The sequence below is a fragment of the Phyllostomus hastatus genome, unplaced genomic scaffold (assembly GCF_019186645.2).
Source record: "Phyllostomus hastatus isolate PE091 unplaced genomic scaffold, TTU_PhHast_1.1 phas_contig_210, whole genome shotgun sequence".
In the NCBI taxonomy this organism is placed as follows: Eukaryota; Metazoa; Chordata; class Mammalia; order Chiroptera; family Phyllostomidae; genus Phyllostomus; species Phyllostomus hastatus.
This window is the reverse complement of record NW_025333737.1, coordinates 31927805-31939447: the sequence shown is the minus strand read 5'-3', so window position 1 is coordinate 31939447 and position 11643 is coordinate 31927805. Positions and strand designations below refer to the sequence as shown.

Below are 11643 nucleotides of genomic sequence, written 5' to 3'. Positions count from 1 at the left end.
TCTTAAGAGGGAGGAAAATGGACGGAAGAAGGAAGGATTGGCTGGGGATGAGATAGTCTTGGAATGCTCAGCCGCTGGGATGAAGGGTTGGAAATAGTGGAAGTTGAGTCTGACAAGAGATATGCTTTTGTGAGTTTGTACAACAAAGGACAAGATGCAGTTAGTGGTATTTTGAAAGTGGGACTTTCAGGCTTCGGTTTGAGGTTGGGTGTTTTTCTCAAGAGGAAATAATTTTACAGCTGGGACTATATTACTGCCCCAAACTGGTTCTTCTACTTTTTTTTTTTTAACTTAAAAAAAAAAACCGATTTTATTTATTTATTTTTAGAGAGAGGGGAAGGTGAGACAAAGAGAGGGAGAGAAACATCAGTGTGTGGTTGCCTTTCACACGCCCCCTACTGGGGACCTTGGTTGCAACCCAGGCATGTGCCCTGACTGGGAACCCAACCAGCCTCGACCCTTTGGTTCTCAGGCCGGCAGTCAATCCACTGAGTCACACCAGCCAGGGCAAAACTGGTTCTTTTAAATATAATAATAATTACCCGAGTATTTTCATGGATCTTAACTCCATAGGACATTATTCATAATGTAGCTTATGAGATTATTTTTCTTAAACTGCTGAACTTAGGTGTTTTTACACCTTTGTGTGCAGTCAAGACGGCTATAGAATAGAATGTACTTAGAAATTCTGGGATGCTGCCTTCACTAAATATGTCCACAGTAAATCTGTTTTCTTAGAAAACGAAAAGTGCTTGAGGGGGTGGTGTTTAGGGTACAAACTTGTAATGTGTAATGAAGAAGCTACTCTATGCACAGTGTAATGAATATAGTTTATACTATTGTACTACAATGATGCAATATGATAAATATTCCTTCAGTGGCAATCACGTTACTATATATAAATGCATCAAAGTAACACACTGCACATCTCAGATTTACAAATTGTGATATGTCAAATTTGTCAAATGTAAAAATTTGAAGCCTGGCTGGTGTGGCTCAGTGGACTGAGCACCAGACTGTGAATCAAAGGGTCACTGGTTCGATTCCTAGTCAGGGCACATGCCTGGGTTGCAGTCCAGGTCCCAGTAGGGGGCACGCAAGAGGCAACCACACATCGATGTTTCTCTCCCTCCCTTCCCCTCTCTCTAAAAATAAATTAAAAATCTTTAAAGAAAATTTAAGACACAAAAAGTGCTCCTTTCCTAACCACTACTTGTTGTTTCATGTTTGCCGAATCGACAGGCCAGAGATTTTCAACCCACGTGCTGCAAGAATTTATAAAACGTGCAGCACCTGACTGTGTAGTCAGGGACACTGTCCCCTTTTCCCTTAGACTGTCAAATAAAAAAACGACAGCAGCCAACACAACAATAGCCATCTGGTGTGAATGAATCAAATATATACCTATATTTTTTGTCAGATTGGCAAAAAATATATTTTCTGGCGTGCTGCAGAATTTTAGTAATTAGTTTATCTGTGCCAGGAGATGAAAAAGGTTGGAAATTGTTGCAATAGGCAACAAGTGTTTGCTCCTTTAATTTGCATTAATTGGACTACCAGTGAGTTTGAACATTTTTCATATTTCATATTTTTATTTCATAAAAGAGCTAATTTGTAAATTAACTCTTTCGGCCTTTTGCCTTTTCTTCCCTTATTTATTTATTTTTTTATTTCACAGGAATCCATGGGTACCCTTCAGTAAAAAATTCAAATACAGACCGTTACAAGCCCCACTGGCACAGTCCCCGCCCCCTGCCCAGAGGGAGAACTTTTGGGTGCGCACCCGCCTTCCTGGTCGTTTCCTGTTCCTCGACAATGATGGGGTTTGTTGTGTCATGTTTTCTTTTGTTGTTGCTGTACGTATTGGATTCCGGCCTGGTTTTTTCCTCCTTAGCAATAGTCTTGAAAATTTTTCCAAAGCAATAGGCATGCGATTCCCTTGGAATCCCTCCCCAGTTCTTTCCTGCTGAGGGCACTACCCTGTGCAAGGGCTGAATAGTGTTTCATAGCATGGACTTGTGTACCCCCTCCCACTCACCGAGTGGTTGCAAGGAATGCTGGGATGAGATTCCCATATGCACCAGCCTTTTGTGTAAGTGGGAGCAGTGCTTAAGGGTGCTGTTAAATTGCCCACTAAAGAAGCCGCTTCCTTTCCCACCGATAGGATGTGCAAGAACATATTTCTCCATATCCTCACAGGCCTTGCATATTATCAATCTTTAAAATTTCCTTTAATCTAGTGGAATATCATGTTGCTGTTTTCATATGTACTTCCCCGATGTACTTCAATGCCGGTGGCATTGACCAGCATTCACTTAGATATTGGAGTGTCTGTTCTCTGCCAGTCACCGCTGTAGAGGCACCAAGTCAACAATGGCGATGAAACAGAGGCTATTCCTGCCCTGGCCTGGTGGCTCAGTTGGTTGGAGCGTTGTCCTGTGCATCAAAAGTCTGCGGGTTCGATCCTAGCTAAGGCACGCACCTGGTTTACAAGTTCAGTCGCCGGTCTGGGCGTGTATGGGAGGCAGCCGATCCCTGATCCTCTGTCCCCCCACTTCCTCTCTCTCTAAAATCAATAAAAACGTCCTCAGGGGAGGATTCCAATAAACAAGCAGATACCATTCCTGCCTTCACAGATCAAGGGAATAACATCTTTTAGCTGTACCACATTTTTCAGTATTTTTTGCCTTGTACATGTGTTAATGATTCGGTGTTTCTATAACACCAAATCTAAACTTCTTCTGTTTCCAGATCTAATCTTTTCTTTTATGCTCTTCCACTGGAAAATCTTCTCCTAGCGCCCAATAATGTACATAATCACGTGTGTCTTTTGTATTCTCTAAACGGGTATCTTGTTGTGGTTGTAAATATGGCAGAAAAGGCCGAGCTCGCGGGGGTGAGCCTGCAGAGAGGGGGCAGACCACTCAGCGCCCTCCCTGGGAGGGAGGCCCCCAGTTTGGTTGGGCCCAGGACTGGGGAGGCTTTCCCGCTCTCCTCTCGGGCCTCTGGCTCTGTGAAACTGAAGTGACAACGTCCCGAAAGGAGAGGTTGCTGCTCTGCCTAGGGAGGTATAAGCCTGTCTCCGTGTTGGTCAAAGCGCATCTCTGCAGATGCAGCTCCACGGGGTGGGGGAGGGGCAGCCGGCCACAGCGGCAGGAGGCCACCCCAGGGCTCCACGTGGTCATGGCACGGGGGTCCCAGGGTCCCTCAGCGAAAGGACACGAGTGCAGGCTGTTGGGAGCCCCTCCTCACTTCCCTCCTGAGGTGGGCACTACAGGTTCAGGGGCTGGGAGGGGCCTCGTGTTGCTCTTACACCCGTTCCGCTCTCACAAGAGTAACAGTTGCTCCATGCAGAAGACAACTTGGGGACTGTAGAAGAGGACAACGTGGGGGGAATAAACAAGGAGTGATAGGCATCTCAGTCACGTGTCAGCCCAACAATATCCACACATCGGTACTGTGCATCGATCATTTATTTGCGATCATAAAAACTAGCTTGGCTTGAAAAGCTTCCTCTTAAAGATGAATGGTGACCCTGGCTGGTGTGGCTCAGTGGATTGAGCATTGGCCTGCGAACTGAAAGGTTGCTGGTTCAGTTCCCAGTCAGGGCACATGCCTGGATTGCAGGCCAGGTGCCCATTAGGGGGCGTGTGAGAGGCGATGGATTGACGTATCTCTCATACATCGATGGTTCTCTCCCTCTCTTTTCCTCTCTCTCTAAAAATAAATAAATAAAATCTTAAAAAAAAAAAGATGAATGGTGGTGCATTTGACTCTGAAACCCAGAGGAGGAAGCGAGAGAGAAAGAGGGGACAGCTGGTGGCTGGTCCTCCTGTCACAGGCCCTCAGAGCTCACACGTGCGGTGACCACTGTTTAAGACACCACACGTTGGGGTAGGGGAGGGGCAGCACAGCCGGAAACGGGTCCGGGCGTCCTGCATTTATTCCTCCCTCCACCGCCATTGACTGAAATGCCCGTGCAAGGAATGCGGTGCCAGGCTCAGCCTACTTGAGGCAGACACAGGCTCTTAATTAGGTCTGACACCAGGGAAGGTTGCCTGCTAGGTTGGGCAGATCGTGCTAGTGAGCTGTCTTAGGGATAATATCAGCTCCAGCCAGGATTAGAAAAAAAAAAATGAAGGGTATACCAAGGAGGGGGATTGCCTGGAAACAGAGGGTTTTAAGAGCATGGGTTTCACGCTGGTGTGGCCCAGAGGACTGAGTGCCAGCCTACGGACCGGAAGGTCACCAGTTCAACTGCCAGTTAGGGCACATTCCTGAGTTGTGGGCCAGGCCCCTGGTTTGACCAACCGATTGATGTTTCTCTCCCTCTCTTTCTCCCTTTTCCTCTCTCTAAAAAAATAAATAAATAAATAAAATCTTGGGGGGGGGGGAAGAGAGCATGGGTTTCAAGATCAGTCCATAAGGTCCTCCCTTCAAATGACAATGGCAATGCAATGGCAACAGCAGTTCAGCTAGAGGCAGAGTCTGTCACCCTTCAGGAACCTGAGCAGATATACAGGTGGCAGAGGATGGGGGTGCAACACGGATCACCACCCCCTGGCCTGGGGCCCGGGTGGCTGGAGGGGCCATCACCCACTTAGGCAAAGAAGAGGTGGGTGAAGGCTGAGTCTGCAGACCTTCCCGTCGGAGTGGAGCCGAAGCTTAGGTCAGGCTAGAGGTCAGCAGTTGGCTCAGGCAGCCAGCGGAGGGAGGAGCTGGCCCGGGAGGGAATGCAGAGGGCCAGCGACCTGTTCTCTAGGGTTGAGGGATGCGGCGGATGAAGACAGCGGGATGAGCTGTGGGAGCAGCCTGGCGTGGCGCTCACTGGATGTGCCCCTCCACACGAAGCAGCAGGTAGTCCCTGAGGAGCTGCGGCAGGGGGAGGCAGGCGGCAGCCTGGCGGCAGCGGTTCCCCAGCTGAGCGCGCACAGCCAGCCGGGCCAGGTGCTGCAGGCGCCTTGGCTGGTTCGCCATGCTCAGAGCCGAGCTGTAGAAGGCTTCGTGCTCCTAGGCAGGAGTGGAACAGGGTCAGATGGCCCAATACCCTTGAGTCTGCCCTTCCAACTGGGGGCCACCTAGTGGTAGGGCCCTAGGGTTTTGCAACATGTAAAATTTGGACTCAAGACTCCGAGCCAGACAGCTGGGACCACACTGCGAAGCCCCGTCTCCGCCATGTCCGCACCCACCCCACTCCAAAGAGTCCAAGTGCCCGCCGAGTCGGAGGTGCCCGAGAAATGTGCTGATGCAGGCCAGAGAGGTGTGTGGGACGGGAGGTGGTTCTGAGCTGCTAGGGGATGAGGGGAGCCTAGGACCCAGGGGTTTCGCTCTGCTGTCCTCCTCCCGCCCAGGGGCCCTCCTGCTGCGCCCTCCAGGGAGCCCATCCCGGAGGGATAGGCCCAGGCCCGGTCTTCCTTTCCATCTCCCCCAGTGCCTGGCACAGGTCTGTGCCCCTGGGGCGGACATACCTGCCACAGCTCTGGGAGCACGGCCTCCACCCACGTGTCACCGGACGGCACACAAGGGTAGGCATTAAGCAGGACTTCCAGGGCCCGAGGAAAGTTGGCACAGTGTTTCAGCATCTGGGAACCAGAAGAGGGACTCACAGCATCATGCCTCTCCCAGCTGGGGGCATGAGTCTCTCCTATTTTCCATCCCTCGGTTTGCCCCATCTCCCAGGGTGCTCCACAACCTCCTGGTCCCGGCTAGTTTCCTTGGGACCTCTTTTTGCCCTTCGATGCCTTCACCCATAGCTGTCACTGGCCCTTCCCAAGATGGGGCCAGACTTCTGGCCATATAGGGTGCGCCCTGAGACTCTTGACCCCTCCCCCTTCACCCGGCGGTCGGCCAATTCCATAGGCAGGCTCCCCCTACCCATCTGGGGCCTCCATTTACAGGCTCTCCCTACGCACCTCATGGTGCGCTGGCTGGGCCCCGTAGTCCAGAAGTGCCGAGAAGAGGACCTCGGGCTCCCAATTAGGAACGTCCTGGACAGCCTGCAGCGCGCAGTCCATGGGCGTGTGGCCTGCCGCATTGGGCACTTCCGCGCAGGCCCCGTGGCGCAGCAGCAGCTCGGCCAAGGCCCCGCAGCCGTTGGCACAGGCGTTGTGCAGCGGTGTGTGGCGCTTGTGCCCGGCCACCCGGGCATCAGCCCCGGCCTCCAGGAGCCGGCGCACTGCAGCCTGGTACTTCCGGCCAGTGCCCGGGCCCTCGGCCGCAGCACACGCCGCGTTCAGAGCCGTCTCACCCTGGCTGGTGCGCAGGCCCACGTCGGCCCCGTGCTCCAAGTAGAGAGCCACGTGCTCCTCCAGGCCCCGTGCGGCCACCACGTGCAGGGGTGTCACCTCGCTGTCCCTCGCTGCGGCATTCACGGTAGCTCCCGCCTCCAACAGCAGCTTGGCACACCTGGGGGCAGGTCACAAGGGGCCGTGCCAAAGCCTGAGAAACCAAAGCCTGGCCCGGGAGCCCCGCAGCCTGAAGCCATCCGTGACCCCCGTTCTGCCCCTCCCCTGCACCTGGAGGCGAGTCCGGTTGGCTGCCTCTGACTCACAGAAGCCCCGGGACAGGCAGAAGAGCTGAAAGGCCCCGTAAAAGTCACCAGCAGCATCTTCAGGTTTCACTTGAAAAACTTCCACCCAGAAAGGTCACAGTGCAGCCAGGGACACACAGCCAGTTAGTGGCTGCACCGGAATCAGTACTCACTGCCTCAGACAGTCCTTCCCAGAGTCTCACCTGACGCCCCAGTCCCACTGGGACCCCAGGGTCTGGTCCCGAATCATTTGTCTCAACATTTTTTAAAGGTTTTATGTATTTACTTATTTTTAGAGAGAGGGGAGGGAGGAAGAGGGTGAGGAACATGCATGCAAGAAACCTCAGTCAAGGGCAGCCTCTCCTAAATGCCCCGACTGAGACTGAACCCCCGACCCTGAGATGGGCTCTGACCAGGAATCGGACAGGCGACCTTTTGATTTGTGGGACGATACCCAGCCGGCTGAGCCACACCCGTCAGGGCTGTCTCCTAACATTTTGACAGCACACACACACACACACACACAACTGAAAACCCACTGGCGTGTACACTAGGAAACACAGAAAACTAAAAGAAGTCCTAATATCTTCTTCCTGCCTCTGCACTCGAAGACCACCTTTCAGACAAGCCACACCCACTCCAACAAAAGAAGTCACTTGGGGACCCCCCTACTCCACTCTCCGCTAAAGACAACAAACAAAACCAAGCGACAAAAAGGAGATTTTAGGAAGCACGTGTTTTTCACAGGCTTCAAGTTCCTGGAAAAGTTCTAGGCCAGAACACAGCAGAAGCAAGTATTCGTCCTTAACCACCGTGGGGGAGGCCGAACATAACCAACTGAATTAATGACGACACTGAACTAAGAGGAGTGGAGAGTTAAGAAGCCAGAAGGCCAGTCAGTCACTGGGACTCAGAAGCGGGCCCAGCAACCCCCGACGACCGCGTGTCCTGCCCCCGCGGGGCCGGATCTCTGCTGTCCTGCAGTGCACGCGCCCAGGAGGCACTTTGCCCAGGGACCAAGCCCTGAGCAGCGGCCAGGCCCCCATAGCCCCTGAATGCATTCCCTCGGTCAGTTCTCATCACGGGCTCATTTTTGTTTCCAAGGACTAAATTTAAATGATGCAGTTAGGATTTCAGTAAGTGCAACTAGTTTCATGTCACTTAAAAAGGTACATTCTTAAAAAAAAAAAAAAAAAGAAGGGGGTAAATTCTGCAAAGTGTACCACGTGGCCCTAAGGACTCAAGACAGGGCTGGGAGTGGTGGGGTGGGCGGAGAGAGAACAAAATAAAAAATAACAGAAGAAAGAAACAACAAGCAAAAAAGAAAGGGCCGAAAGAAAAACTTGGATGGCTTCGTTCCATCCCTGATCTAGATTAAAGCAGGGCGAGGCTCCCAGCATGGGGGCTCTGGGGGATCCCCCAGGAGTGAATGGATCCTTACCAGGGACAGCCCTGTCTGTGGGCCTGATTTACAAAAGCTCGAGGACCACCCCACAGGGGGCCTGAGGGAGCGCTGACCTTAAGAAGGTGGGAGGAGAGAGAGAAAAGGCTGGGAGTGAGAGTTGTGTGGGGCTTCACACTCAGTTCGGGAAACACCATGCTACATCTTGCTCTTTTTAGAAAATTTGTGCTCAGCAAGGATATTTGTCCGTAAGTAAGATTTTATTACTTTTTTTAGAAAGAAGGGAAGGGAGGGAGAAGGAGAGAGAAACGCTGATGTGTGAGAGAAACATTGATCAGTTGCCTCTCACAGGTCCCCAACGGGGGACCTGGCCCATGACCCAGGTGTGTGCCCTGACTGGGAATTGAACCCACGACCTTCCAGTTCGCAGGCCAGCGCTCAGTCCACTGAGCCATAACAACCAGGGCTAGATATTTCTTGATGCCTACCTCAAAACAGCTAGGAGTTTGCCTATGAAGCGCTCACAGGGGATAAGAGACTGTAGTTGGAACAGGGTTTTCCCAAAAAGCAACAGGGCTCCTGCCTTCTGGTCTTCGCTGATGTGACCTTGGATGAACCACTAAACCTTGCTGAGCCTCGGTTTTGTCTCCCAGGTTGTTGTGAGGACGTGAGAATGAGGGGTGCTTCTCCCTTCTCCTGGCCATGTGAGCTGCGGACACGCACACATACACACACACACACACAGCCTCTGTGCCCCGGGCACTTACTGCAAGGACCCGGGGGCTGTGCAGAGGTGCAAGGGAGTTGTGCCTTCCTCCGACAACACATTGGCCTTGGCGCCAAAGGTCAGCAGCAGCCGCACGCAGTCAGACTGGGCCTGGGCACACGCCTCGTGCAGGGCTGCCCGGCCCCCGACCCGGGCATCCAGCTCAGCTCCCTGCCGGATGAGGTGGCGGGCGCAGGCGGTGTAACCTCGGGCCGCAGCGATAGTGAGGGGCACGGTCTGCTTGGTCTTGGGGGTCAGCACCCAGAACCCTGCGGAGAGCAGACAGCGTGCGGGGGGCGGTGAGGCCCACGGGCAGGGCCGGCCGCAGGACCGGCTGATGCTGGCTTTCCCTCTGCACTCCTGGCTGAGCACAGACTCTGTGCCAGGCTGTGCCTGTGGAAGGGGCTCATCCAAACCCTGATTTGGGAGTGGGAATCGGAACAGACTTTTAGAACAGTTTGTCCATCTGGAACAAAACACACCATGTGAGTCACAGAAACAAAATGAGTTGCTCGTGAAAACTGTAAGGGCAACTGAGGAAGGGGAATCCCGTTCAGGAAACCTCCGGGTCTTTGAGCTGCTGATGGAGCTCTTGCCTCTTTCGGTTCCGTCAGGGATGGGGAGAGTTATGAACAGGGGGTCCTGGAGCTGAGCTCGGAAGCAGCCAGTGAGCGGAGATGACGGACGGTGCCTGAGTTTGGAGTTCTAGGACGCTGCTGGGGGGGGGGCGGCAGGGGGGGTGCTGGAAGGAGGGAGTGAGAGGTGGGGGAGGGGAAGGAAGAGTGGTGAGAGGGTACCACCCTGACGCTGGCCTTGAACCCAAATTGTGGTAACAGCAGAGGACCCTTTGAAAGGGCGTGGATGCCTAGTATCCAACTGTGCGTTGTTCACATCGTGGCCAAGTCCTGGGGTTCCTAATTCTTGGGTAGAGCACGTTTTATTTATTATTAGAATGGAAATAAGGCCAAGGGCCGCTTGAGAGATGATGGACGTGCCGCAGGACGAGACCAGGATGTCTCGGGCGGGCAGGGTCACACCTCTAGTAGTTGAAGACAAGCAGGAACTCGGAGCTTGTGGTGACAGTAAAAACATACGCTCTCCCAGGATTTCGAACCCCCAAGCCCAGGGGTGGGGTTGGAGGCAGTCTCTTGTCAACTAAATGGGGCAAGGCGAATTGAGGTCTTTGGTTTACATGGACAGATCCTCTGGTCAGAACAGATCCTAAGGAAATCAGCTGGCGAGTACTCAGAGACGTTCATCATATTGCAACTTAAAATAGTCTTTGAAAAAGGAGCCCCATCTAGGCCCCCAATCTACCTGGGGGCCTAGTTATATAAATCACGGCATACCCCACACAGCAGAATTTATGGCCCTTATATAAAATAGTATGCTTACTTATGGTTATTGACATATGTTACATGAAAGGAAAATCAGGTTATAAAATAGCATATTGATTATAGTATTTCTGTGGAAGAAAAAATATTCATGTGTGGATATATGTTCATAGAAAAGTTGCGTTAGAATATAACTGTGTTCCTATGTAGTTAATATAGCACGTTAATGTAGCTTTAATTCTCATGAAACGGACGAGCCGCTGCCCATGCGTCCTCTCCGTTCAGGAGGGAGGCGGCGTGGGCGGTGGGAAGAAACGGTGTGGTTCGTGTTCCGGAGGGAGAGGGGACGGGGCTGAGATGTTCCCCCTCTCCCCGCCCACCCTCGCCTCTGCCCTCTCCCTCCCCCTCCGCCCCCGCCTGCCGCTCCCTACCCTGTTCCGGCGACCAGGCCAGCTGGTCGCTCACAGTCTCCACAATCATGTTGGCGGCCTCTTCATCTTGGAACAAGGCTTGGACCTGTTGCAGGTCGCCAGAGAAAAGGGCGCTGTGGACCGCCGGGTCTCGGCAAGAGTGGCGGGGCCTAGTGAGCCGGGCCCTGGAACTCGGGGGACACCTCGGACCCCGGCACCACCGCTGGGCTGCTGCCCGGCGCCGCTCCTCCCACTCCCGCCACTCGCGCTGCAGGCGGAGAGAGCGCAGGGAGGAAGAGGTAGAGGGGAAGGGCTCTCTGGCCATGGGAAGGGGTGCAGGGACCCGGCCAGTGGCAGCTGGGCAGAGCCTGGTGACTACCACCCTTGTTCTGAGGAGCCACCCTGCCCCCTTGCCCGTGATCCAGGGAGAGCGGCAGCTGAGGCTATAAATAGGCTCCTCGCTCTCTGGTAAACACGTTTGCCCGCAGCCCTGGTCCTGGTGCAGAGAAGGTGTTGGGCCCACCCCGCACCCGCCCAGGGGTAGGGCCAGCCCCGGCCCCCGCTGATGCGGTCCAATTGGGCAGCAGGCCCTCAGATGAGGCCATCTCTGCACCGCAGGGTCCCTGTCCTCCCACTTCTCAGGAGTCAGCACCCTGGTTGGCAGGTCTGAGGTGAGTGAAGCTGTCAGTCAGGAAGATGGACAGGGCAGAGAGGAAGAGCCGGAGGAGTCCCCAGCCTCTCCGATGTTGGCTGGAGGGCGGAGTCCAGCCCTGGAGAGAAGGGCAGGTAGAGACAGCTCTTCCCAGCATCTGCGGTAATAGCAAGAGCTCTGCACACGTACACACAGGGTTTAACAATATTTAACTCGCTTTAAAAAACTTTTTTTATGTTTATTTATTTTTTTAAAGATTTTATTTATTTATTTTTAGAGAGGGAAGGTAGGGAGAAAGAGAGAGAGAGAGAGAGAGAGAGAGAGAGACATCAATGTGCGGTTGCTGGGGGTCATGGCCTGCAACTCAGGCATGGCGCCCAGACTGGGAATCGAACCTGCGACACTTTGGTTCGCAGCCCGCGCTCAATCCACTGAGCTACGCCAGCCAGGGTGTTTATTTTATTTTTAGACAGAAGGGAAGGGAGAAAGAGGCAGAGAAACATTAATGTGTGGTTGCCTCTCACGTGTCCCCCACTGGGGACCTGGCCAG

The 11643-nt window shown here is 53.3% G+C and overlaps 1 protein-coding gene across 1 annotated transcript; it reads right to left on the bottom strand.

Annotated features, from left to right (window-relative positions):
- Positions 1-3063: 3063 nt before the first annotated feature.
- Positions 3064-10980, bottom strand: ASB16 (ankyrin repeat and SOCS box containing 16). Its single transcript, XM_045837604.1, has 5 exons — positions 10463-10980; positions 8699-8966; positions 5913-6405; positions 5469-5582; positions 3064-5010 (listed from the first exon to the last, which is right to left on the bottom strand). Exons 1-5 carry the CDS (start codon positions 10764-10766, stop codon positions 4825-4827), a joined length of 1365 nt encoding a protein of 454 aa, XP_045693560.1. The 5' UTR covers positions 10767-10980; the 3' UTR covers positions 3064-4824.
- Positions 10981-11643: the final 663 nt, after the last annotated feature.